The sequence below is a fragment of the Carlito syrichta genome, unplaced genomic scaffold (genome assembly GCF_000164805.1).
Source record: "Carlito syrichta isolate Samal-C Ts95f unplaced genomic scaffold, Tarsius_syrichta-2.0.1 Scaffold315780, whole genome shotgun sequence".
NCBI lineage: Eukaryota > Metazoa > Chordata > Mammalia > Primates > Tarsiidae > Carlito > Carlito syrichta.
The window spans coordinates 112,009-137,796 of record NW_007259876.1 but is presented as its reverse complement, the minus strand read 5'-3'; the positions used below and the strand labels follow the sequence as shown (position 1 = coordinate 137,796).

The following is a 25,788-nucleotide window of genomic DNA, read 5'->3' as shown; positions in this document are numbered from 1 at the left end:
TCATCATGAAAAAAACACCATTTGGTCACTTCACTGCCTGGGACACACTACTGGATTCTAGGTCTAAGAATTCTCCCACATGCCCCCAAGTTTTCTGTGGAGAGAAGGCCAAAAGAGAAGAACCAGACAGGATTCTTCGCAGGCAAGGCAGGCAACAGGGGGGCATCCGTCCAATCCCTACGGAGGCACAGTGGGGGGCTGTCAATGAACAGGTCAGTTCGCCTTCTGCCAAGAAGCAGAGACGAGGTGAACCTGCGGCAGCGACGGGGCCGACGAGGTGTCTTTCCTAGGAAATGATTCCGATGGCTTCTTCGATTCCTCCTCCTTGGAGGGAGAGAACAAGGAGAAAGAGTGAAAGAGAAATTTACACTTCAGAATTTATTTATTTGCTTGTTTGTTTGTTTGTTTGCATAGAGATGAGGTCTCGCTATGTTGCCCAGGCTGGTCTTGACCTCCTGGGCTCCAGCGATCCTCCCGCCTCGGCCTCCCTAAGTGCTGGGATGACAGGCGTGAGCCACGGAGCCCAGCTAACACTTCAGAAATGAACAGAAACTTCTCGGTTACCTAGAAATGACAAGCTGGGAGTTCTGTAAGATCCAAAGTTTGGTAAAGATGCCCTAATAGCTGACTTTACAACTTTTTCACCCCCCCAAAATCACCGTCTGTAATGGTTGTTTTAATTTATCTTTTCGCAGACATTACAGGGACCTTCCTGTGGTCCCAGGCAATATTCTGAGCACTGAACTTACTTGGCATCCTTTGACTCTCGTGATGAGAGCTGCAGTAGCTACCATGACTTAGAAGCTCCATGTTCCAAATAAAACTTCTCTCCCTCTGCTCCCCCCCCATTGGGGTCTCACTCTGTTGTCCAGACTGGAGTGCAATCACACTATCGCAGCCACTACAGCCTCCACCTTCAGGGTTAAAGCTGTCCTTCCACCTCAGCCTTCCAAGTAGCTGGACTATAGGCAAGTACCACCATGCCTGGCTAATTTTTCAATTTTTTTTATAGAGACGAGGTCTCACCAAGTGGCCCAGGATGCTCTTGAACCCCTGGGCTCAGGCAGTCCTCTCTCCTCAGCCTCCCAAAGTGCTGGGATGACAGGCGTGAGCCACCATGCCCAGCCAAGTTCATACCTCTTGTAACAGCTCTGTGGGCATAGTGTCAAGGAAGAAGCCCCGGTTACAAGAGTCACAGCACTCAGGAATCTATGGCTTCTGACCAAAATTCTTAGATTCTACTCCTAGTGTTTCAAATCTAGATAATTTAACAAAGCAGAGGTCATTTTAAAAAAAACCATATACAACTTTCCAGTCTTTTTTTTTTTTTGAGTTGGAGTCTCACTCTGTCGTGAAGGCTGGAGTGCAGTGGCACACTCCCAGCCACCGCAGCCTCCACCTGCTGGGCTCTGGTGATCCTTCCATCTCAGCCTTCCAAGTACTGGAACTACAGGCATGTACGACCATGCCCAGCTAATTTTTGATTTATTGTAGAGATGAGGTCTCGCCAAGTTGCCCAGGAGGGTCTTGAACCCGCGGGCTCAGGCAATTCACTCGCCTTGGCCTCCCAAAGTGCTAGGATGACAGTTGGAGCCACCGAGCCCAATCTAGCCTTCCAGTCTTTACCCAAATGTCATCTTCTCAATGAAGTGCCTCATGGCTGCCCAATGACATCTAAATGCCCCACGTGTTCCTTGATGGCTCTCCATGGCTCTGTTTCTTGGGTAGCATACATCCCTTTCCAATATGCTATAACTTTCGCTTTTTGTGGCTTGTTGTCCAGCCCCCACCCCACTAGAATGTCATCTCTGTGAGGGTACAAACGCCCGTCAGTGTGGCCACTGGTGTTTCACCTAAACGATGCCTGGGCAAAACTGATCTATTTAGAGTGGGCAATAAATCTTTGTGACATGAATGTTGTTAAATAAATGTAAAGTTTTTTTTTTTTGTTAAATATACTTTGGGTCTTTGTGGAAGGAAGAAAAGGAGAGAAGGAGGGAGAAATAATGAAGAAGAGAATCAGCAAAGAGAGAAAGAAGGAAAGAAAGAAACTGAGAGAGAACAAGAAAAAGTAGAGGGAGGGAGGGAGGAAGACAGAGTTTTTTTTTGTTTGGGTCTCAAAAACTGGAAACTACAGCTGCATAAAGCAGGAACCTGACATGTTTTCCCTTCTTGCAGCTCAAGGAACCAGAAAGTTCCTGGAAGCATAAGCTGTTGGGCTCTGCCCTTCAGAGGAGCCGATCTTACCACTTTGGTGTGGGTGGTTGAGCGAGACATCTCCGTGCTTTCAGTTTTGACTCCCTTCCGCATCCCACTCAGCCATTGCTTGTATTCCATCCGCACCTGGAAGTTTGAGAATTACAGAGTCTCACGTCACCTCCAGAGCTTGGTTCAGGGGAAAGGACGCTAACATGGGAGACTAAAGATGAAGATGCCAAGCCCTACTCTCTACTACTCTGCATTCGTTTTCTGTGTAATTGTCGCCATGCTCATGTTATTAATTTCATTTGAGTTCAGATTCCCCAGGGATAGAAAAAGTGCATGCTAAATATTAGCCCCAAAGGACTCAACACAGGGTGGGGATGTTGATGACGGCGATGATGGTGATGATATAAGTCACGATGAAAGTGACTGTGGTGACGTTGGTGATGACAGGATAGTGGTGGGTGTGTCATTTTGGAGCCTGGCCATTAAGTTCGCGAACCATCCTAGAAAACTGCTCCATCCCTCATTGCTGAGTATCACTATGGTCACCTTCGAAGGACTCCCTTTGGGAAGCTATGCACTGATGCCAGCACCTCGTCCACCCATCAGAGCAATTTTGGAACTCTTCTTCTGGAATGGCCATCATAGCTGTTGCTGCGTTTGCCTTGATGTCCCGAATGTCATCAAAATGTCTTCCTTTCAATATTTCCTTTATCTTTGGGTAAAGAGAAAAGTCACCGGGGGCCAGATCAGGTGAGTAAGGAGGGTGTTCCAACACAGTTATTTGTTGACTGACTAAAAACTCCCTCGTGGACAGTACTGTGCGAGCCGGTGCATTGTTGTGATTCAAGAGCTCCTTCCAGACCATTTTTGCACACACCTTTCTCATGCCAAGATTTTCAGTTATGATTTCCCTAAGTGTTTCTCTGTCGATGTTTATTTGGTCTGCTATGCTTCTTACAGTCAGTTGATGATTTTGACACAAATTCGGAGAATTTTTTCAATGTCTTCATCAGTTCTCCTCGTTATTGGTTGTCCTGACCTCTCTTCATCAATGATGCTTTCTCTCCCCCTCAGGAAAATGTTTAATTCATGTGTACACTGTTGTTTTCTTCATGGCACTATCCCCCATAAACTTGGACTAATATATCCCTGATCTCACTTCCACTCTTGCCAAGTTTAGCAAGAAATTTAATGTTTGTTCATGGCTCTAATCCCAGCTCTGGCATTCTCATGATAACAGCTCTGCGACCATTCCAGAAACAGAGTTCCAAAACTGCTTTGATAGGTGGACTAGGCGCTGGCATAAGTGCATAGTTTTCCAATGGGAGTACCTTGGAGGCACCCATAGTGATATTCAGCAATGAGACATGTAGCACTTTTTCTAGGATGAGTTCACAAACTTAATTGTCAGACCCCGTATGTTGATGACAGTCACCATTTATTGAACACTGGTTATGTTCAAGGCACTTCACATGCAATTTATCATTTAATCCTTACATGAACCCTGTGAGGATGGTATTCCTCCTACCCACAATTAAAGATGGAGTTCAGGCTCTTGTAGGTAAATTGACATGCCCATAGTCACACGATCAGCGCTTAAAGCTCTATCATTCCTACTCGGAGTCCTGACACTAACCATTACCCTAAATCACTCCCTGGGATTCCACGAATTGCCTTCCCTTTACTTCTTTAACATGGAAAAGGGACATTTAAAGATTTAACGCTCAGGCCAGTTGCGGTGGTTCAAGCCTGTCATCCCAGCACTTTGGGATGCTGAGGCGAGTGGATTGCCTGAGCCCACGGGTTCGAGACCAGCTCGGGCAACTTGGCAAGACCTTGTCTCTACAATAAATAAATTTAAAGATTATCCGGGCAGGGTAGCATGCGCCTGTAGTTCCGGCTCCTTGGAAGGCTGAGGTGGAAGGATTGCTGGAGCCCAGCAGTTCGAAGCTGGGTGGCCATGAGCATGCCACTGCACTCCAGCCTGGGCAACGGAGTGAGACCAACCCAAAAAATAAAAATAAAAAATAAATAAAGATGTAACACTCAACATTAGTTCACGAAGGCACCAAAGTTGTACTTATACATCTTCTGTAAAGAATACCAAGCATTAAGAATCTTGGAAAAGAAGTTAATGAATTATTAAGATGACCTTTGGGCCATCAGAATCTTAACTGCTGACAGTTTTAGTCAATAGCAAATGAGAATTTTTTCCAATTTTCTATGGAGAGTAAAATTATAATATCAACCTTCACTGAGACCTCAAGGTATGCCAAGGATTGTGCTAGGAGATTTACATTGCACTGACTCATTCAATTCTTCAACCCTGTAAGGTGGACATTATCACATTTTGGGGTGAGAAAATTGCAAATAAGACTCAGAGAAAGTAGGCAGTTTACCCAGGGTCACACAGCAACCTACTCAATGGAAGAACTGGGATTAGAGTTGCAGTCTCTTTGAGCTTATGGTAAATTATGCCAAATATTCCAGACTCACTCCCTCTAGTGCCCCTCATTACAAAAGAATTGCTTGTTCCCTTCCTGGTGGACTCAAGTATGGCCATGTGACTTGCTTTGACCAATGAAATGAGAGCAGAACTAATGGGCATCACTGCTAGGAAGAAGCTTTAAGAGCTAAACTGTGCTTTGCCATGACGTCTTTTTCCTTTGCCACAAAACCATCATTGTTCTAAACAGGGGACCACCTTCAGTCTGGGTCCCAGAGGGAAGACAATGTGGATCAAATCACAATGATGTAGCATGAACAAAAAAAAATAAACGTTGGGACACAAGGGGCTATTTGTTACTGCTGCATAAACTACCTTAGCCTGACTGATGCATGCTCTTAAGAGATGTGTTAGGATGCTGAATGGATGAAACCCAGAGCCCACGGTCTACCCAACCAGCACCTAAATCCTCTTCTCAAAATCAAGACAACCCCAAAATACAAAAACAAGAGGTCAGGGAAGAGTGAGAATGTGAACAACCATTCAGTAAGACTCTGGGACTAGACTGATGAGAGACAAAATAATAAGCCCTTAGACCGGGTTCAGTGGCTCACACCTATAATTCCAGTGATTGGAGAGGCTGAAGCAGGAGGATCTCTTTGAGACCATCCTGAGCAACACAGCGAGACCCTGTCTCTACAAAAAAGAATTTTAATTAGCCAGTTGTGGTGGCAGCCTGTAGGGAGACTGAGGCCGAAGGATTGCTTGAGTCCAGGAGTTTGCAGCTGTAGTGAGCTCTGATCATGTCACTGCACTCCAGCCTGAGGGACAGAGTAAGACCCTGTCTCAAAATAATAATAATAATAATAATAATAATAATAAGCCTTACCTGGCGATTAAGGAGACAATGCACTACAAAGAGTAGCACCCCCTGCAGGACGTTGATGATGGTAAATGCGTAGGTATTGACTAATTCGAGGGTCTTCCCTACACCTTCAACCATAAAAAAGCCAAGGCCCCAAGAACAGCCCAGGATAAACAGTTGAGCAATGGCTTTAAATGTCATGACTCTGGGGGAGAAAAAGAGTAATAATAACGACAGTTCATCAGGCACTGATTGTGCATTGAGTTCACATTAGTGCTAACAAAATGCTTTTTGTGAATTCCCTGACATAACCCTCACAACAACCTCCCACAGTTATTACGTGACAGGTGTAAAGTCACACAGCTTGACGATGACTACATCCATGTTGCAATCACTGCAAATCACTGAGCATCATGTCTTTTCCCACTCCAGGAAATGACTTCTCTGCAAAAGCTTCTACCTGGAAGATCTGTGGGAAATGCCTTCCAGAAATCTGTACTGAAAAATACGGAGGCGGAGCATCATGCCTGTAATCTCAGCGCTTTGGTGGAGGCCAAGATGGGAGGATTGCTCGAGAGTTCCGGGCCAGCCCGAGCAACATAGATCTCATCTCTACAAAGAATTAAAAGTTAGCCAGGTGTGGTTGTATACTCCTGCAGTTCCAGCTACTCAGGAGGCTGAGGTGGGAGGACTCATGAACCCAGGAGGTTGTGACTGCAGTGAGCTGTGATCGTGCCACTGCACTCTAGCCATGGGAACAGAGTGAGACTCCAACCCCCCCAAAAAAAAAGCAAAGAAAATTTTAGATGACAATGATTTCCTGATTTTAGAAGATGCATAGTGTTGGGTTTCTCGAAAAATAAATTGTGTTTCACGGAATGGAATGGGATTGTGGGTTGCAACTGACTGGAAGAGCTGATGTATGTGTGTGAGAGTGCATGCGTGTGTGTGTGTGTGTGTGTGATAAACCTTCACTCATAGACACTTGTATCGGGAAAGGGGTTACACCAAGCAGAGTGACACTCTGACACTCCCGGATTGAGGCAACTGAACATAAGAGATGTCAGGTTGGTCTGGAAAATCCATGAGACCAAAGCCAAGGTCTGGAATTGAGTAGCTCCCTTTAAGTTGTATCCACATGTGACTCACCAAAGCCCAATACTTACTCACCCTTGGGTAAGATGGGCCATTGGCTCATGTTATCAACAGGGGTTTTAAGTAACATCACCATGTTGGTTGGAGTTCTATGCATTCCGTAAAATGATGTCAGTCAACACACAGCATCTACCAAATTCCTACTTGATATCAGTTGTTGCCATCTTTCTTTTTAATAGATTAGACTGGTACCAGTGACAATTGAGTTTCTACAACCAAGGAGAACAGAGTCTTGAAGTGGATGGACTCTAAGGGTTGGGGAGAGGATGATGTTGTGGATACTCTATTTTTTTTTTTTTTGAGTTGGAATCTCACTCTGTCGCCCAGGCTGGAGTGCAGTGGCATGCTCATGGCTACCACAGCCTCGACCTGCTGGGCTCCGGCGATCCTCCTGCCTCAGCCTTCCAAGTAGCCAGAACTACAAGCATGCACCGCCAAGCCTTGTTAATGTTTTAATTTACTGTAGCAAAGATGACTTACCAAGTTGCCCAGGCTGGTCTAGAACTCCTGGACTCAGTCAATCCTCTCACCTTAGCCTCCTAAAGTGCTGGGATTACAGGCTTGCGCCACTGTGCACTGAGAATGTTAATACTCTTAACATTACTTTCATGTGAAGAATGCAGTGTACAGAGGAGATACTTGATGAATATTCCTCGAATAAGGTAATGGAGGAGAGCCTTCAGTTACTTGAAAATCATAGTTTCGCTATGCTGCCCAGGCTGTTCTCAACTCCTGGGCTCAAGCAATCCTCCCACCTTGGTCTCCCAAGATGCTGGGATTACAGGCATGAGTAATAGTTTCTATTCTTCTTTAATTGTCTTTCTTATTTTTTAGTATTTTTTTTACATTTTGTTATTTTAAAAATTTTTACTTTAAAGATGTGGGGTACAATTCAGGCTTAGATATACAAATGATCATTGTACAGGTAAAGTTTGGGCCTCCCTTTGGTCCCCACTTCACTTGGCTTTAGATCAGGTACCCTTATTGATGCCCCCTGCAGTTCCCCCCTACTGCCAATCCCTTTCTTATAGTATTATGATAATTGTTCAGGGTCCACTTATGAATGAGAACATGTGATACACAGTTCTTTGTTTCTGTGATAGATCACTGAGTATCTAGCACCAGAAATATCTTACTTCTGTGTGGGTTATTTCTTTCTCAGGAAGAGTGATTCTGTAAGAACAATCTGTGAGTACTACTGATTCTGGTAGCTTCTTACCTGGTGTCCTGAATAGTCGAGACTTCTTTGTTGAGGGAGGAAAGTTTACTTCTCAAAATCCATAGAACTTGGAAGTAGAACAGTAGGTTTATCTGTGGAAGTAGCATGAAAAAACAACTTGAAATTTTCTTTTGCGGTCATTTCATGCAGTCCAACTGCAAGTGGACCTAAGATTCTTTTCCCAAAAGATATAGGCTTAATAAGGAGAGCATAGGCTGGGTGTGGTCACTCACACCTGTAATCCCGGCATTTTGGAAGGCCGAGGCAGGAGGATTGCTTGAGCCCAGAAGTTTGAGACCTGTCTGGGCAGCATAGCAAAACCTTATCTCCACAAAATAATCAAAAAATTAGCCAGGTGTAGTAGTGCATGCCTGTAGTGTCAGCTGAGGCAGGAGCTACTCAGAAGGCCTGGAGGGCAAGGCTGCAGTGAGCATGATAGTGCTACTGCACTCTGGTCTGAGTGACAAGAGTGAGACCTTGATGCAACAACAAGAACAAAAATGACAGTATGGACATAGACTCAGCATACACCCTATGGTTATCAGTGCTTTACTAGACTGACGCTACAATTTGTCACTCAAATGTGGAACTGAAAGCAGAATGGTGTCATTAATAGCTATGCCAGGCAGCAGATGCATCCAGATAGTTCCCAGAAAACAGGAAACCATGGCACCCTATACAGAGGAAACACTCAATATTCATCAGATAAATAAATACAAGATTTTAAAACAAATCTGCACCAGAGGATTACATTATGTCAAAGCCACTGGTGACCCAGGGGTCATTTAGGAACAAACATATGAGGACAGTCTTTTCAGAAAGAGGATTTGATCACATTAGGTTGTATTTCCTTATTTTCCATCTCCTCTCCCCTTAACAGAGAAGAGACATTTCTGTATGTTTCACCAACCCAAGGAGGGCACCCCCATAATGAATAACGGTCACCTACTAAGATAATGACAGCCACTGGTCCCATAAAGCTCCAGATGAAGCCTTTATCCAGCTTGAGCCAGCAGCTGTTGAAAGAGAGAGAGAGATCAAGGTTCACTGTTTATTCCTCAGAGGAAGGCAGAGAACTCTGAAGACTGTTAGGAGGACTTTGGTCCAGAGTCCAGGTTTCAGATGGAGTCGGCTGCGGGTCCCCACCCGACACTAGCTGTGCGCACAAAGCCTGTTTCTCCGTGTGCAATATGGGGCTAATGAAAGCTTTAGAAAAGTTCTGAGGTGAGTGGATTGCCTGAGCCCGTGGGTTCAAGACCTGCCTGGGCAACTTGGCGAGACCTCATCTCTACAATAAATCAAAAATCAGCCGGGCATGGTAGCGCGCGCCTGTAGTTCCGGCTACTTGGAAGGCTGAGGCGGCAGGATCGCCAGAGACCAGCAGTTCGAGGCTGCGGTGGCCGGGAGTGGCCACTGCACTCCAGTCTGGGCGACAGAGTGAGACTCCAACTCAAAAAAAGTTCAAGGCTCGAAGTCAGCTAATGTCAGTCCTCCAACTTTGTTCTTCTCCATCAATACTGTGTTAGCATTTTCTGGGTCTTTTTTCTCTTAATTTTATTTTAAAGATGTGGGATGCACATCAGGATGAGACACATAAGTGGTCTGTGTGCAGGTAAGGCTTGGGCTCCCCACTGTTCCTCTCTTTCCCTGGTCTAGGGTCAGGTAAATGATGTGATGTTATGAGCTTCCCTCCCCCTCTTGCAGTATCGTGATTAACGTTCAGGACCCACTCTTGAGAGAGAATGTGTTTCTGCGATAGATCACCTAGTATGATAGACTCTAAATTCATCCAAGTTGCCGCAAAGTTCATAATTTTAATCTCCGCCAATAAGCTTTGGGATCAATTTGTCAAAACCCAGGAAACAATTTTCTGGGATTTTGATTGGAAATATGCTGAATTTATAGGCTGAGCTGGGGGAAAATGGCATCTTGACAATATTGAATCTTTCTACCCATAAATACGATGTATCTCTCCATTTGTTAAGGCCGTCTCTGAGATTTTTCATCAAGTTTAGTAGTTTCCCTCATGTAGAACTTGTAGGAAAGATTAAGTAAGATAATGTGCATGAAGCAGGGTTTTCAAAAAAGACTGAAATGTGGTTAGGAGTCAAATGTGCTATAAGGAGAAAGATTTGAAAAATTAACTATCACCATTAACACTACTTAGTCATACTCTGTACACCAAGTACTGTGTTGCCCAAGTGCTTTGTATTCTGTTCTGGCTTATGTTGGCAAAGATAGTATAACTTATGCTTAAAGAGGACCTGGAAGTAGGAATCTCCAACACTCAGTGGGCAGAAAATGTTCCAAACCGGAGTTATATTCCAGGGGTTTCAAACTGTGGTCCATGGGGCAATCCAGTCCACTACTTGTTTTTTGTTTTTTTGCTTGTTTATTTTGGACTCTGTCGCCCAGTCTGGAGTGCAGTGGCATGTTCACGGCTACCACAGTCTCATTCTGCTGGGCTCAAGTGATCTTTCAAGTAGATGCTCAGCCTCTCAAGTAGATGCGACTACAGGTGCATGCCATCATGTCTGGCTAATTTGTTATATTTTTTGTAGAAACGAGGTCTTGCTATGTTACCCAGGTGATCTTGAACTCCTGGGCTCAGGCAATCTTCTAACCTCCACCTCCCAAATTGCTAGGATTACAGGCATGAGTTACCCAAACCATCACTTGTTTTTGTAAATAAAGTTTTATTGAAACACAGTCATGCTTATTTATTTACATATTATTGATGCTGCTTTCACACTATAAGGGCAACGTTGTGTAGTCACCACAGAGACTCTATGCCCTGCAGAGCCAAAAATAGTTACCAGTTGGCCCTTAATAGAAAAACTTGGCAACCCGCTTCCTGACCCAAGCACCATGGTCAACACATCAGCTTCTTCAACTCATTGTTGTGTGCACAGCTCTGCAAGCTTCCTGAGGGAAGCATTAGAACACGGCTCTTCAGAGCCCGAACTTGGCAGTTCTGACTTGCTCTCCTTGTAGTTCTGACCCTGGGAAAGTTTATGACATATGCTAAGCCCCAGATGTCCTGTGTGTGAGACAGTAAACTGCTGACTTTGCAGGGTTGTGGTGAGAACGGCATGAGCTACTGCAAAGAGGAAGCATCAACTCTGATGCATCATAGGACGTTGATAGCTGGTCATATTGCTGTTAGCCTTTGCATTTGAAGATTCATCTCAACCCATTCCACCCACTCTTCCAGAATCCTACAGAACATGTAGCCCACGGGTTCTTCATGTGGGGCCATGGAGTTGCTTTGCCTGTCCCTGCATTAACTGAAATTGTATTACAAATTTCGTGTATATGTACATTTGTCTGAGGAAGAGGAGCTGTGGCTTTCATCAAAATTCTCAAAGTGATCCAACCCCAAAGATGCTGAGAGCCATTGCTGTAGAGAGAATATAAAATTCTGGCTTGGCCATGTAGCATAGCAAGACCTTGTCTCTACCAAAAAAAATTTTTTAAAAATTAGCTGGGTGTGGTGGTGCACGGTGCCTGTAGTCTCAGCAACTTAGGAGGCTGAGGTAGGAGGATCTCCTGAGCCCAGGAGGTCGAGGCTGTGGTGAGCCATGATCGTGCCACTGCACTCCAGCCTGGGTGACAGAGTGAGACCCTCAACTCAAAAAATTTGATAAATAAGTCAATAACACAAAATTCAGGCTTAAGCAAGGACCGGCTCAACGTATAACTTACAATTGGAAGACGGACTTTGATTTTAAATCACGTGGGGACCATGGACTTCCACCATAGACACACATGTCGTGCTTACTGAGTCAAGGTTCCATAATTTCTGTGTCCAACGGCGGCCGACACGGCGACAATCACAGCTGGGATCCCATAGCCGAAAGGGTACATGAACCTCTTCTTGAATCTGCCGGCGCTGGTGTAGTTGATCACCTTGAGATTCCTCACCGTCAGGAAGAGGTGCAGCCCCTCCAGGAGCATCCAGGTGAAGGAGGCCAGGTAGAGAAAGTGCAGCAGCCCGGCGACGACAGAGCACAGCACCTGGAGGGAGAGGAACGTGGGGTGTGGGGGGCAGATGAGATCTGTCCATGACTATAGCCTCAGCGTTTCCTGGAAGCCACCTGGAATTTCCACTGGGACACCTGTGACAATTTGCCCGGGGGCGACACGTTTTCTGGGGAATCTCGCTGGCCTTTGACGTCTGCTCACCTCATGCATGGAACAGGACAGAAAACCAAGGAAGAGATGTCCTGGGAGCAGCCCCCGAAAGGCATAAAGGACAAAAATTGGAAGATGAATACTCCACTGCCTGGGACCGTTGGTGGGTGAGTCTAAGGCCTTTGCTCTATGCTGCCTCCTGGGGCTCCTCAGTGGAATTAGGCTCCAGTTGTCCCCAGTGGAAACGGTCTTAAAAAACCATCTATTTGATGACTTTTTTTTTCCTGTGTTGAGAGTTGTTTTTTTAAAAAAATTAATTACTTTTTTTATATTCAAGGCCTACGTGTGCAGGTCTGTGACATAGGTCTGTGGCGTGATGGTGAGCCTGTCACCCAGGTGGTGAGTCTTGTACCCAGTAGGTGACTTTCAACGTGGCTTCCCAGCTCTCTGTCCCCACAGGAGTCCCAGGTGTCTGTTGTCCCTATCCTTGTGCCTGTGTCTCTTCAGGGAGACTTTTTAGGGAGAACATCTGCAATTCCATTTTCTATTTCTGCAATTCCATTTTCTATTTCCCTCAGGATGAGGGAATGGAATCTGCGATTCCATTTTCTATTCCATTTTCTAATTCCCTCAGGATGATGGTGTCCATGTTGCTGCCAAGGACTCAGCTTGGTTATTTGTTATGGCTGCGTAGTATGCCATAGTGTATCTGGATCACATTTTTCCTTGTCCAGTCCACTGATGGCCATCTAGGTTGGGTCCATGTTTTTGCTATTGTGAATAAGGCTGCAATAAACATGTGTGTGGGCTGGGCTCAGTGGCTCAGCCTGTAATCCCGCGCCTTTGGGAGGCTGAGGTGAGTGGATTGCCTGAGCCCGCGGGTTCGAGACCCGCCTGGGCAACTGGGCGAGAACTCATCTCTACAATAAATCAAAAAATTAGCCGGGCGTGGTAGCGCACACCTGTAGTTCCAGCTACTTGGAAGACTGAAGCGGAAGGATCGCCGGAGCCCAGCGGGTCGAGGCTGTGGTGGCCGGGAGCGGCCACTGCACTCCAGTCTGAGCGACAGAGTGAGACTCCAACTCAAAAAATAAATAAATAAATAAATAAACATGTGTGTGCAGGTGTTTCATTTAATGACTTTAAAAAAATTAAACATTTATTATCATAGTTAATATGTCATTTTTTTCAGTGGGTAACAGTGGAAAACATATTTTAATGTGTTTAAAATTTATCCAAAATCCCTCCCATTGATTTGCACTATTCAATATATTGCTTGGTTTTAAACTGAATTTTTCCTAGAATGGAAAGGCTTAATTTTTTTTTCTTAAAAAGTAAACTGAATTTTAACTTTGGGTTACTACTTATTAGCAACATTCTCAGATTCACCAGCATAACTTCTATTTTTACAGTCATCCTGGCAAAATAAATAAATAAATAAATAAATAAATAAATAACCAGAGATCTGTCGCCACCTGTGAAATTGTTTTTCTTTTTGATACGCTGTCTGAATCTGTAGGAATTTGAACAGTGTGCATTCCACCATCATAAAGGGGTTTCTATGTGTAAACCTCAGTTACCTGGCACTGTAACTTTGGTATGTTTGCAATAATATCTTAGTGTCCCTTTTAAATTAATGTCCCAGACATCTGCCTTGTTGGCCACCCCATTAAGCTAACTCAACACAGAATGACTCAGGAAGAAGGAAGTCTCACAATGACAAAGTGCATGAGGTTTATCTAGGCAAGAACCCAAGCAGAGCCACAAAGTAACTTCATGACTGACACCAGGATACTTAATGGCTGCATTCCTGTCTCTGTCTTATTCCCCACCCCCAACCTGGGCCAATGTTTCTTGGATCAGTCCCAAAGAAGCAATCTGTACTCCAGCCCTTGTTGCAGAATCAGCTTGGGGGACAGAAAGTAAATGAACAAATGGAATGCAACCTCCAGCATTCACCAGAGCTGCCCCGACACAAATAAAAGTATTTTTAGGGCAACCTTGCATCATTTTCCACAGATGGAAACACCAGGGTCACCTGCCACACACAAGATAGTCATATACATAAATACTAAGAAAGTAAATATTAAAATGTATGTGTGTGTTTACTGCAGCATTATTTGCAATAGCAAAAACATAGGACCAACCGTGCTGCCCATTGAAAGAGTACTGGATAAAAAAATGTGGTACATATGCATGATGGAATATTATGCAGCCATAAAGAAGGACAAAACTGAACACTGCAGCAAGTTGGGCAGACTTAGAGTCTATCATACTGAGTGATCTGTCACAGAAACAAAGAACCCAATACCACATGTGCTCACTCAGAAGCGGACCTTGAACAATGATCATAATACTATAAGAAGGGGATTGGCAGTAGTTGGAAACTGTCAGGGGAGGGGGGTGGTGGGATTAGCAGTAGTAAGAAACTGCCAGGAGAGAGGAAACACACCTCATCAACAAGGGTACCTACATAATAAACACTTATATACCAAACCCTGAATTGTATCCCACGTCTTCAAAATTGAAAATTTAAAAAAAAACGTATTTCTGCTTCTGATCTAGACACATCTCAAGTACCACCTTTTTTTCTTTTCTTTTGTGGGGTACAATTCAGGGTTAGGTATACAAATGTTCATCATGCTTAATGTACTCTTGTTGATGAGGTGTGCTTCCCTCCCTTGGCAGTTTCCCACTACTGCCAATCCCTTTTTCATAGTATCTCCTTTTTTAAAGCACTTTCCTAAACTAGCTAAGCCATACGGCATATACATATATGCAGTATATATTGCATTATATGTAATTATTATTCCATCGGAAGAAGAAATCCTACCATCCTAGGTGACACTGGGTTGTGATGTTTCTCTCCCACAGCAGAATGTTTTAAATTGAATGGCTAAAATACTTCTAGATCTCCTTTAGTTAATAAAGTGGGTTTTAAAAATCTTTATTTTATTATAAAGATGTGGGGTGTGAGTCAGGATTAGGTACCTAAGTGGTCTACATGCAGGTGAAGTTTGGGCCTGCAACTGGTCCTCACCTCCCCGGGTGGAGGGTCAGGTACCCTTAGTGATGTGATGTGTCTTCCCACCCCCTCACTCCCAGCACAGTTTCTTGAGACTTGCCGATACCTCTCTTGCATTATGGTGATAAAGGTTCAGGACCCACTTACGAGAACATACAGCATTCAGTTCTTTGTTTCTGTGATAGACCACTGAGTCTGATAGACCACTGAGTCTAAATCCATCCAATTTGCTGAGAAGGCCGTAATGTAAATCAAAACCACATGCTGGTGAGGCTACGGAGAAGAGGGAAACATGTCTATTCTGTGGGTGGGAATGCAAACTAGTTCAACCTCTATGGAAAACAGTGTGGTGATTTTTAAAAGAACTAGAAATTGATCTCACATATGACCCAGCAATCCCCCTTCTGAGAATATATCCGGAGGAACTCAAATCATTTTACAGAAAAGATACTTGCACACTCAGGTTTATTGCAGCACTACTCACTATAGCAAAAACATGGAACCAACCCTGTTGCCCATTGACAGTGGACTAGATTTTTAAAAATGTGAATTGTACTTCACATCTTTAAAATATATAAAATAAAATAAAACAAATGTGGCACATAGGCACAGTGGAGTATGATGCAGCCATTAAGTGTCTTTTAAAAGAAATTGTTCCTGCTATGTTGAGGTATGACTGACAAATAAAAAATTACATATATCTAAGGTTCAAAACATGATGTTTACCTTGTGTGATGATCCCACAATCAAACTAATTAACATACCCATCACCTCATATAGCTATCATTTTTGTGTGTACTGTAGGAAAACCTATAGTCTACTCTGCTAGAAAATTTCAAGTATACAAGATATTATTATTTTTAATTTTGAAAGTTGTACTTTTCTGTAGGTATAATTGACAAAACTCGTATAGATTTATGGTGTACAATGTGATGTCTTGTCATACAGGGGTGCCAAAAAAATGCATGCACATTTTAAGGGATGTTATCTATGTATTAATGTTCAAAGATGAATTAAATTATTATAGCAATGTGTAGCATGACATTCGCTCAACCATGCCTCTGCTGTTTTCTTTCACTGTTCTGCCTGTTGCCTGGTGACACTAGCATTCATTTGATTCAAGCCGTCTTTTGCTCAAACATGATACTTAAAATATATTTACACTTTTTTGGCACCCCTGTATGTGTTCATGTTGGTTCATAATTAAATCAACCTAAGTAACTATTATCACCTCACATACTTATTTTTTTTGTGATAAAAACAAGGGTACCTGCATAATCAACGTTTACATACCTAACCCTGAATTGTACCCCACATCTTTATAATAAAAAAATTAAAAAAAAACCATTTAATAGCTGCTCTCTTAGCTGTTTTTAAGTAGGCAATATATTGTTATTAACTGCGGTTACCATGCTATACATTAGATCTCTTGAATTCATCAAGAGTCTTCTTGAAAACTTGTGAAAGGGGTCTTCATTCTGAAGGCTCTCATGATTCTGTACCAATCAGAATCTGTATGCCTTTTCTCATATAAAAAAAAGAACTAGTGATTAATTTACCAACTTAAAGATTTCCAATGACCTCTCACTGAAGTATGAACAGTATTCTATATTATATTGATGTTTAGAAACTATGAAAAAAGCTTGTATTTTATTCAAGTTTGCCTTTACAATAAAATTGTAGGTAAAAACATTCTGAAAACATAAATCATAGTGGGGTTTTATCATCTTGGGAATCAGGGCTTAGGTTTGTTGCCTGATATGAAGAGAAAACCCAGTATGGTTTACTTACATCAGAAGAGATTTTTTTTTAAACTGTATTTTATTATAGGGATGTACAACTCAGGATTAAGTACATAAGTAACCTGCGTGCAGATAAAGTTTGGGTGTCTAGGTGGTCCTGGTATCCTTTAAGTTGTTACGTGGTTGAATACAATCATTATTCCTTTGTTATGGGCTGAATTGTGTCCTTCCAAATTCATATGCTGAAGTTCTAATCCCTAGTGCCACAGAATGTGACGTCTTGGAGATAGGGCTTTGCAAGAGGTCATTAAATTTAAGGTCAGATGTGTGGACTGTAATCCAACACAATTTATGTATGTACAAGAAGAGGATATTAGGACACAGACACTGAGAAAAGACCATGTGAAGATCCAGGGAGAAGATGATTGTCTACAAGCCAAGGAGGGAGATCTTGAAAGAAACCAACCCTGCTGGCACTCTGATCTTAGCCTTCCAGCCACCAGAACTGTGAGGAACTAAATGCCTATTGTTGAAGCCACACAGTCTGTGGTACTTTGTCATGGCAGCCAGAGCAAATGAATATGCTTTTATAGACATCATGCTTTCTGGCCAGGCTCAGTGGCTCAGCCTGTAATCCCAGCACTTTGGGAGGCTGAGGTGAGTGGATTGCCTGAGCCCATGGTTCGAGACCAGCCCAGGCAACCTTGTCTCTACAATAAATCAAAAATTAGCCGGGCGTGGTAGTGTGCACCTGTAGCTCCGGCTACTTGGAAGGCGGAGGCAGAAGGATCAGCAGAGCCCAGCAAGTTGACACTGGGGTGGCTGTGAGCATGCCACTGCACTCCAGCCTGGGCAACAGAGTGAGACTCCAACTCAAAAAAAAAAAAAAAAAGGAATCATGCTTTCTGATTTTTTATATAATTCTTCATACATGTTCACAGACACACAGTTTTGCATTCCATGTAAGTAATAATACTTCCATTTCTAGTCATGATAGAATAACAAGGACTGATTTATCTTCCTGCCTTAAACACTTTCAATGCTAACCAGGCACAGTGGCTCATACCAGTAATTCTAGCACTTTGAGAGGTGAGGTGGGAGGATCACTTGAGGCCAGGAGTTCAAGACCAGCCTGGGCAATAAGCGAGACCTCATTTCTACAAAAAATTTAAAAAACTAGCCAGGCGGTGGCACATGCCTAGAGTCAGTTACTCAGGAGGCTGAGGCAGAAGGATCCTTGAGCCCAGAAGGTTGAGGCTGTGGTGAGCTGTGATCACGCCACTGCATTCCAGCTTGGGCAAGAGAGTGAAACTCTGACTCAAACAAAACAAAAAAATGACTTAAATGCTGAATAGCATAAATAAGATTATGAGTTACAAATATTGTTCAATAGGTAGTACATACTTATTATATTTATAACGCACTCTAAAAGGAGGAACACACATGAAGTAACTTTCTCAGGCCTCCTACTCACTGCATGAAGAGTATTTCTAGGTCATTGTCCATAGAGGGGTAACCGCCCAAAAAAAATCCAGGAGTCATGCTGAACTGAGGAAATAAAGTTCAGAGTTGAAAGGGACTATTATGGGTTGAATCATGTCTTCCTTCCCCAAATTCTTATGCTGAAGTCCTAACGTCCCTTATCTCAGAATGTGGACTAATTTGGGAGAATGGCCTTGAAGATACTCATAATTACTTAAGGTCACATTGGACTAGGGTGGGCCCCTAAACCCAATATGACTGACATCCTAGAGAAGGGAGAGAGGGGCTTGGCACAGTGGCTCACGCCTGCAATCCCAGCACTTTGGGAGGTCGAGGTGGGTGGATTGCTTGAGGCCAGGAGTTTGAGACCAGCCTGGGTAACATAGCAAAACTTCGTCTCTACAAAAACAAAACAAAGCCAAACAAAACTAGCCAGACATGGTGGTGTACGCCTGTAGTTCCACCTACTTGGGAGACGGAGGAGGGAGGATCACCTGAGCCCAGGAGGTTGAGGCTGCAGCGAACCATGATGGTTGTGATCATGCCACTGCACTCCAGCCTGGGCAACAGGGTGTGGCCCTGATTCAAAAAGGGAAGGAGAGAGAGAAAGAAAGAAAGAGAGAGAGGGAGGGAGGGAGGGAGGAAGGAAGGAAGGAAGGAAGGAAGGAAGGAAGGAAGGAAGGAAGGAAGGAAGGAAGGAAGGAAGGAAGGAAGGAAAGAAAGTTAGAAAGAAAGACAAGGGAGCCGGGCTCGGTGGCTCAGCCTGTAATCCCGCGCCTTTGGGAGACTGAGGTGAGTGGATCACCTGAGCCCGAGGGTTCGAGAGCCACCTGGGCAGCGAGACCTCATCTCTACAATAAATCAAAAAAATTAGCTGGGTGTGGTAGCGCGCGCCTGTAGTTCCTGCTACTTGGAAGGCTGAGGCGGAAGGATCGCTAGAGTCCGGCAGTTTGAGGCTGCGGTGGCCGGGAGCAGCCACTGCACTCCAGTCTGGGCCACAGAGTGAGATTCCAACTCAAAAAAACCACCAAAAAACAAAAAAAAAGAAAGACAAGGGAGATCTGAACACAGACACACGCTCAAGAAAAATGTCACGTGAAGATGAAGACGGAGATGGAGGTGATGCTTCTGCACACCAAAGAACAGCCAAGATTTCCAGAAACAACCAGAAGCCAGGAAGGAGACATGGAATGGATTCTCCCTCACTGTCCCTAGAGGACCCTACCCTGCCAACACATAGATGTTAGACTCCTGGCCCCTAGAACCATGAGACATAAACTTCCATTGTTTAAGTCACCAGGTCTTGAACCTTTGCTATAACTGCTCTGGAAAACTAGTTTGAGACCAAGTTAGCTAGAACGTATGAGGCACAGAGAATTATGACCACAGAGGAGGAAGCTGCTGAGGGTGTGGGGAAGGAGAGAAGAAGAGAGATAGACAGGGGATTTCTCCCCCCCACCCAAATCTTTGGGTATTTATCAGTACAGGCTTGCAACAAACCTAACCCAAATGAGGGAATTTCCTTAGAAATGAGCAGACAGGGCAGTCTAAATTCACACAGGACTGGGAACACCTTGTTCTGCTATCCAGAGTGGTGGACCTTTCAATTTACAGAGCTCCGGGTGAAATGGTCATGAGAGTATGACATCATTAGTGGGGCCAATTTACCCCAAGGAGAAAGAGAATTCTGTAACTACCTTATCCAGCCTTAAAACCGAGACTTAAAGGGATCCAATGATTTCTAAGTCCCTTAATGATGTGTCTGCCACAAAGCCCAGAAATATTTAAAGAAAAAATTTTTTAAAAGATCTAGCACTCATAATGTAAAATTCACTAAGGGTGGCATTCAATCAAAAACCAGCAGGCATGCATAAAAGCAGATAAAAACCAGCCAGAAAAAAAAGAAATCAACCTATAGAAACAGACACAGGTGATAGAATTTAGTAAACGGTGATGCGAACTCAGTTATTGTCAATGTATGCCATAGGTTCAAAAGGTAGAACAAGCCATGAGAAGCATGATAAGCAGAAAAATGGGGAGTACAAAATAAACAAAATACAGTCAGGCCCAGCTGGTTTCCCTGGTGAATTCTGTCAACCATTTAGAGAAGAAGTAACACAAATTCTTTGTAAACTCTTCCAGAAAACAAAAAGAAGGAAACACTTCTTAACTCATTCCACGCAACCAGTATCACCCTGAAAACCCAAACTGGACAAAGACATCACAAGAAAATAAAACTGAAGAAAACTATTTCTTGTGAATATGGAAGAAATAACCCCAATTCTACACATTTTAAAAATAAAACAAAAGAGAAGAATCACTTTCCAACTCATTCTGTAAGAACAGAATTATCCTGATACCAAAACCAGGCAAATACCTTTTATGAAAAGAAACCACAGATGAAAACCAACCCCCGTGAACATAGAATAAAAAATTGTAACAAAATGTTATTGTGTCGAATTCTACAATATATTAAAAGGATGATATATCATATAGGAAGTAAAACATTTTGACAGCAAAGGAAATTGTCATTAACAAGTAGATGGGGACAAGATTAGTCTTATAACCTGAATAGTTACCAAATAGTTTTTTTAATTGCCTTAACTTGCACCAATTCATAATAAATCTTCTCTATTCTGTGGAAACTATAACATTGGGACTGAATAAATAAAAGAACTTCATGGTCAAATAATTCATTTCACAGCATCCTACTAACTTCCTGCCTAAAAGGTAAACTCACTTTTCTGATTTAGCAGCATTCCTTTTTTTTTTTTTTTTTTTTTTTTTTTTGCCTCTGTGTTGTTTAATTTTATGTGTCAACTTGCCTGGGCCATGGTGTCCAGATATGTGATCAAACATTCAAGATGTTTCTGTCAGGGTGCATTTGGATGCATTTAACATTGTGTGTGTGTGTGTGTGTGTGTGTGTGTGTGTGTGTTTTGAGATGGTGTCTTACTCTGTCACCCAGAATGGAGTGTAATGGCACAATCATGGCTCAACATAGCACCTCAACCTCCTTAGCTCAGTTGATCCTTCAGCCTCAGCCTCCTGAGTAGCTGAGACTACTGGTGCATGCCACCACACTTGGCTCATTTTTAAAAAATTATTTTTAGAGATAGGATCTTGCTTTGTGTCTAGGATGGTCTTGAACTCCTGGGTTCAAGCAATTCTCCCACCTTGGCCTCCCAAAGTGCTGGGATTACAGGCGTGAGCCACCATACCAGGTCAGTGGATGAGGCTAACATTTTAATTAGTGGACCTTGAGTACAGCAGACTGCTCTCCATCACGGCAGAGGGGGGCCTCATCCAATCAGGGGAGGGCCTGAATAAAACAAAGGCTGAGCTTCCCCCTGGATGAGAAGGAATTATGCCAGCAGACAGCTGTAGACCTGAACTACAACATGGGCTCTTCCGTGAGTGCCCAGCCTGTCTGCCCACCTTGTAGATTTTGAACTTGCCAACTTGCATCTGTGAGCTAATTCTTTGAAAAGACCTTCTATAAACACACACGCCCCCCTGTTTCTGTTCCCCTAGAGAACCCTGAGTTGCACAACTTCCTACTTACCAAATCCAGCAGTCTCTTCACTACTGTCTTGGCAGAATTTGGTCAGCCTCATTGGCACTTCCCCTCCTTTGATATTCAGGATACCCGTCTGCCAGGAATTTTCATACTGCTTATCTCTTAGTCTTTTTGTATATCTTCCTCTTCCCAATCTTTATATGTTGGTCCTCTGCAGAGCTCCACCCCTCCCTCCCCCTTTTTGGAGACAGAATCTTGCTTTGTCACCCATGCCGGAGTGCAGTGGCACAATCATAGCTCACTGCAGCTTCCAACTCCTAGGTTCAAGCGATCCTCCTACCTCAGCCTTCCAAGTAGTTGGGACTACAGGCATATGCCACCATGACTGGCCAATTTTTTTTTTGTAGAGTCAAGGTCTTACTATGCTGCCCAGGCTGGTCTCGAACTCCGGGCCTCAAGCGATCCTCCCACCCCAGACTCCCAAAGTGCTGGCTTATAGGCGTGGGCCCTGACACCTGGTCCAGAGCTCCATCTTTTAATCACATCACACTGTCCCGGGACTCTCATATCTATTTCTGGAGCTTGAATGGCCTCCTTTAGGTAGAAAACTCCAATACCACTCTCTCTCATTCCAATCTCTCCTGGGCTCAGAATTCCTGTTTCCGATTGTCTGTTGCACATCTCAACTCATGTCTTACCAGCACCTCTAACTAACCAATTTAAATGTACATTTGTTATCTTTTCTGCTCCAAGTCCATTCCTCTTTCTCTTGCTTGGTTAATGACATCACCACCCATCTACCCAAACTCCCAAACTGGGAACCTCAGATTCATCCTTATTTCTGCTTTCTCCCATGCGCACAACTTCTCCCTATCCATTGGGGCCCCGAGGCTGACCATCTCCACTTTAAATAATTTTTTGAATCTGTTCCACTTCCTCCAACGTGGCTTATATTTTTACTCCCTCTTACTCAGGCTATTAATAGCTTCATCACTGCTCTTTCTGCTGTCGGTTTTAGCTCACTCCGGTTTATCCTCACTGTCCACTCCTGTTGTCCTAAAATGTGTACCAGGTCCACTCTCAGGGGAGAGAGGGCCCACTAGAAGTCCTCACCTGCATGCACTTTGCTTATGTTGTTCATCCTCACATGTATCCCCAAAATTCCACAATGAAATTAAAAAGTGTCTCCCTTTGTTCCCAGCTTGAAGTTTCCCCCCTGGATCACCGTTGCCTCGGGTAGGGATAGGAGAGCCCTGGCTTTGGGCCCGTTCTTGCAGATGATTGGTTTATTGAAATAAAGTATTATTGACACATCGTCACACCCATTCATTTACTTCCAGCTGGGGCTGTTTTCATGCTACAGTGGCAGAGTGCAGCAGTGGTGTCAGTCCACTAAACATATTTGCTATCAGGCCTTTGGCAGAAGAGGTTGGTCCTCCCAGAAAATAAAATCTAATCTTAACTTTTGACATTCTGACTCCAACACTGTCTTCACAACCTCCCCAACATTCTTCCATGTCTCCAGGAATGGATTTTTATTTTTAGATTCCAATTCCAACTGGATCGGTAATAACTTCCTGGCATATTGTGTTGAGAAAGATAACAAGATTTAGTAAGAAAAGTCACAGCTGTCTATAACACCCTGAACATGTCCAATCTCATCTGATCTTGGAAGCTAAGCAGGGTTGGGTCTGGTTAGTACTTGGATGGGAGAAAAGTCACAATTGATTGATGATGTCTGCATGGGCCTGAGGATGGAGTTAAAGCACGGGCCTAGTTAGTACTTGGATGGAAGAAAAGGCATAATTGATTCATGATGTCTGCATGAGCCTGAAAACAGAATGGAGTTAAGGCATGGATGTGAAGTATTTACCATTCCTCCAACGTGCTAAGCTCTTTCATGCTTTAATCCTCCAGGCACATGATTTTACCTGCCTGGACGGACTCTCTTCCTGTTCTTGAACCAGTAGACTCTGATTTGTCCTTTGAGAACCTCACAACGGTCTTCTCTATAAAGTCTGTTCCCAAATCTTCAGTTAGCTGTACAAATGTCTGAAGCTTCATCATTAAACAAATCTAGACTCATGTCCTGATTTCGCTACATAGCGCCCACGTGACTCAGAAAAAAAATTCTTATGCTCCCAAAGTCTCCAGTTCTTAATGTGTAAACTAAAGGTAGATTATTATTTCTGTATTGTCAATATTATTTTTTATTTTATAACTTTTATTATAGAGATGTAGGGTATGATGAAAGTGGACTGGATAAAGAAAATGTGGCACATATATACAAGGGAATATTACACAGTCATAAAAAAGAACAAAATCATGGACTTCACAGCAAACTGGATGGAGTTGAAGATAATCATACTTAGTGATCTATAACAGAAACAAAGAACTGAATACCAGTATTCTCACTCATAAGTGAGACCTGAACACGATTATTATTTTACCATTTCTCTCTCACACATATCCGTTAGAATGTGTGCTTTTTGAAGTCAGAGTCCTCATACTGTATTGCTTATTGTAGCTCCAGCACTTTGTAAATAAAATAGCATATAATTGATTTAATAAATTAATCCTTTATTATGCTGATACCCTAATAGAAAGAAACCCTTAATGGTACAAAAATCCAGTGATATAAATGCACATATAATTTTGTGTGCTCAATTACTTAAAGATATAATTTCTCTTTTCTTCCTCCAATATGATATGCAAATGCAGAATATCTTATGACTGTAATTCATTGAGGAAATCAATGCTTATGAAAGAGCAACAATTATGAAAGATGCTTAGGCCAGGCATGGTGGCTCACGCCTATAATCCTGGCACTTTGGGAGGCCAAGGCAGGAGGATGGTTTCCAGTTTAAGACCAGCCTGGGCAACATAACAAGATCTCATCTCTACAAAAAAATCAAAACAGGGGGTAACCCTTTTGGGCCCCCTCCCATTGTGGGATCTTTTCTTTCCTCTCAATGAATCCTGCTTTTAAAAAAAATCAAGCCAGGCTCAGTGGCTCAGCCTGTAATCCCGCGCCTTTGGGAGGCTGAGGTGAATAGATTGCCTGAGCCCACGGGTTCGAGACCCGCCTGGGCAGCGAGACCTCATCTCTACAATAAATCAAAAAATCAGCCGGGCGTGGTAGCGCGTGCCTGTAATTCCGGCTACTCGGAAGGCTGAGGCGGAAGGATCGCCAGAGCCCAGCAGGTCGAGGCTGCGGTGGCCGGGAGCGGCCACTGCACTCCAGTCTGGGCGACGGAGTGAGACTCCAACTCAAAAAAAAAAAAAAAAAATCAAAATATTAGCCTTGTACCTGTGGCTTGTACCAGTAGTCCCAGCTACTCAGAAAGCTGAGGTGGGAGGATCACCTGAGCCCAGGAGGTCAAGGCTGTGGTGAGCTGTGATCATGCCACTGCACTCCAGTCTGGGCGACGGAGTGAGACTCAACTCAAAAAAAGAATATGAAAGAAAAAAAGAAAACAGAAAAAAACCCCAAAACAACGAAAAAGAATCTTTAATTGGATTGGTTTGCTAAGGTTGCCATAAGAAAAATTGCAGTCTGGGTGACATCCACAACAGAAATGTTCTGAAAAATGACCAAGTGTCATCAGGGCTGGTTCCTTCTGAGGCCTCTCCCCTTGGCTTGTAAATAGCTGTCTTCTCCCTGTGTCTTTACACGAACTGCTCTCTGCATGTGTCTGTGTCCTAATCTCCTCTTTTTATAAGGACACTATTTATACTGGATCAGGGTCCACTCTTGTTTTAACTTAATTACCTCTTTAAAACATCCGCTCCAAACACAATCACATTCTAGGGTATTATGGGGTAAGACATGAATTTCATGGGACACAATTCAACCCATAACAGGAGATAAGAAAGAGAAGGAAGAAGGTTAATATATAACAAGATGTTACATCAAGGTCATTTGGTTGTAGCCACTTCTCTCTTAACTATTTCCATGGTTCATTATTTCCCTCAAACCCCTCAATCCTTTT

At 43.4% G+C, this 25,788-nt stretch overlaps 1 protein-coding gene across 1 annotated transcript in view; it reads right to left on the bottom strand.

Annotated features, from left to right (window-relative positions):
* Positions 1 to 213: 213 nt before the first annotated feature.
* LOC103275830 (putative adhesion G protein-coupled receptor E4P) overlaps positions 214 to 25,788 on the bottom strand; it is a 55,198-nt gene continuing 29,623 nt past the window's right edge. Inside the window, exons 9-14 of the mRNA XM_021706555.1 lie at positions 11,675 to 11,910; positions 8,843 to 8,909; positions 7,894 to 7,985; positions 5,514 to 5,724; positions 2,248 to 2,343; positions 214 to 324 (exon numbers count right to left, since the gene is read on the bottom strand). Coding sequence (XP_021562230.1) covers positions 214 to 324; positions 2,248 to 2,343; positions 5,514 to 5,724; positions 7,894 to 7,985; positions 8,843 to 8,909; positions 11,675 to 11,910 — 813 coding nt within the window. The remainder of the gene's footprint in view (positions 325 to 2,247; positions 2,344 to 5,513; positions 5,725 to 7,893; positions 7,986 to 8,842; positions 8,910 to 11,674; positions 11,911 to 25,788) is intronic.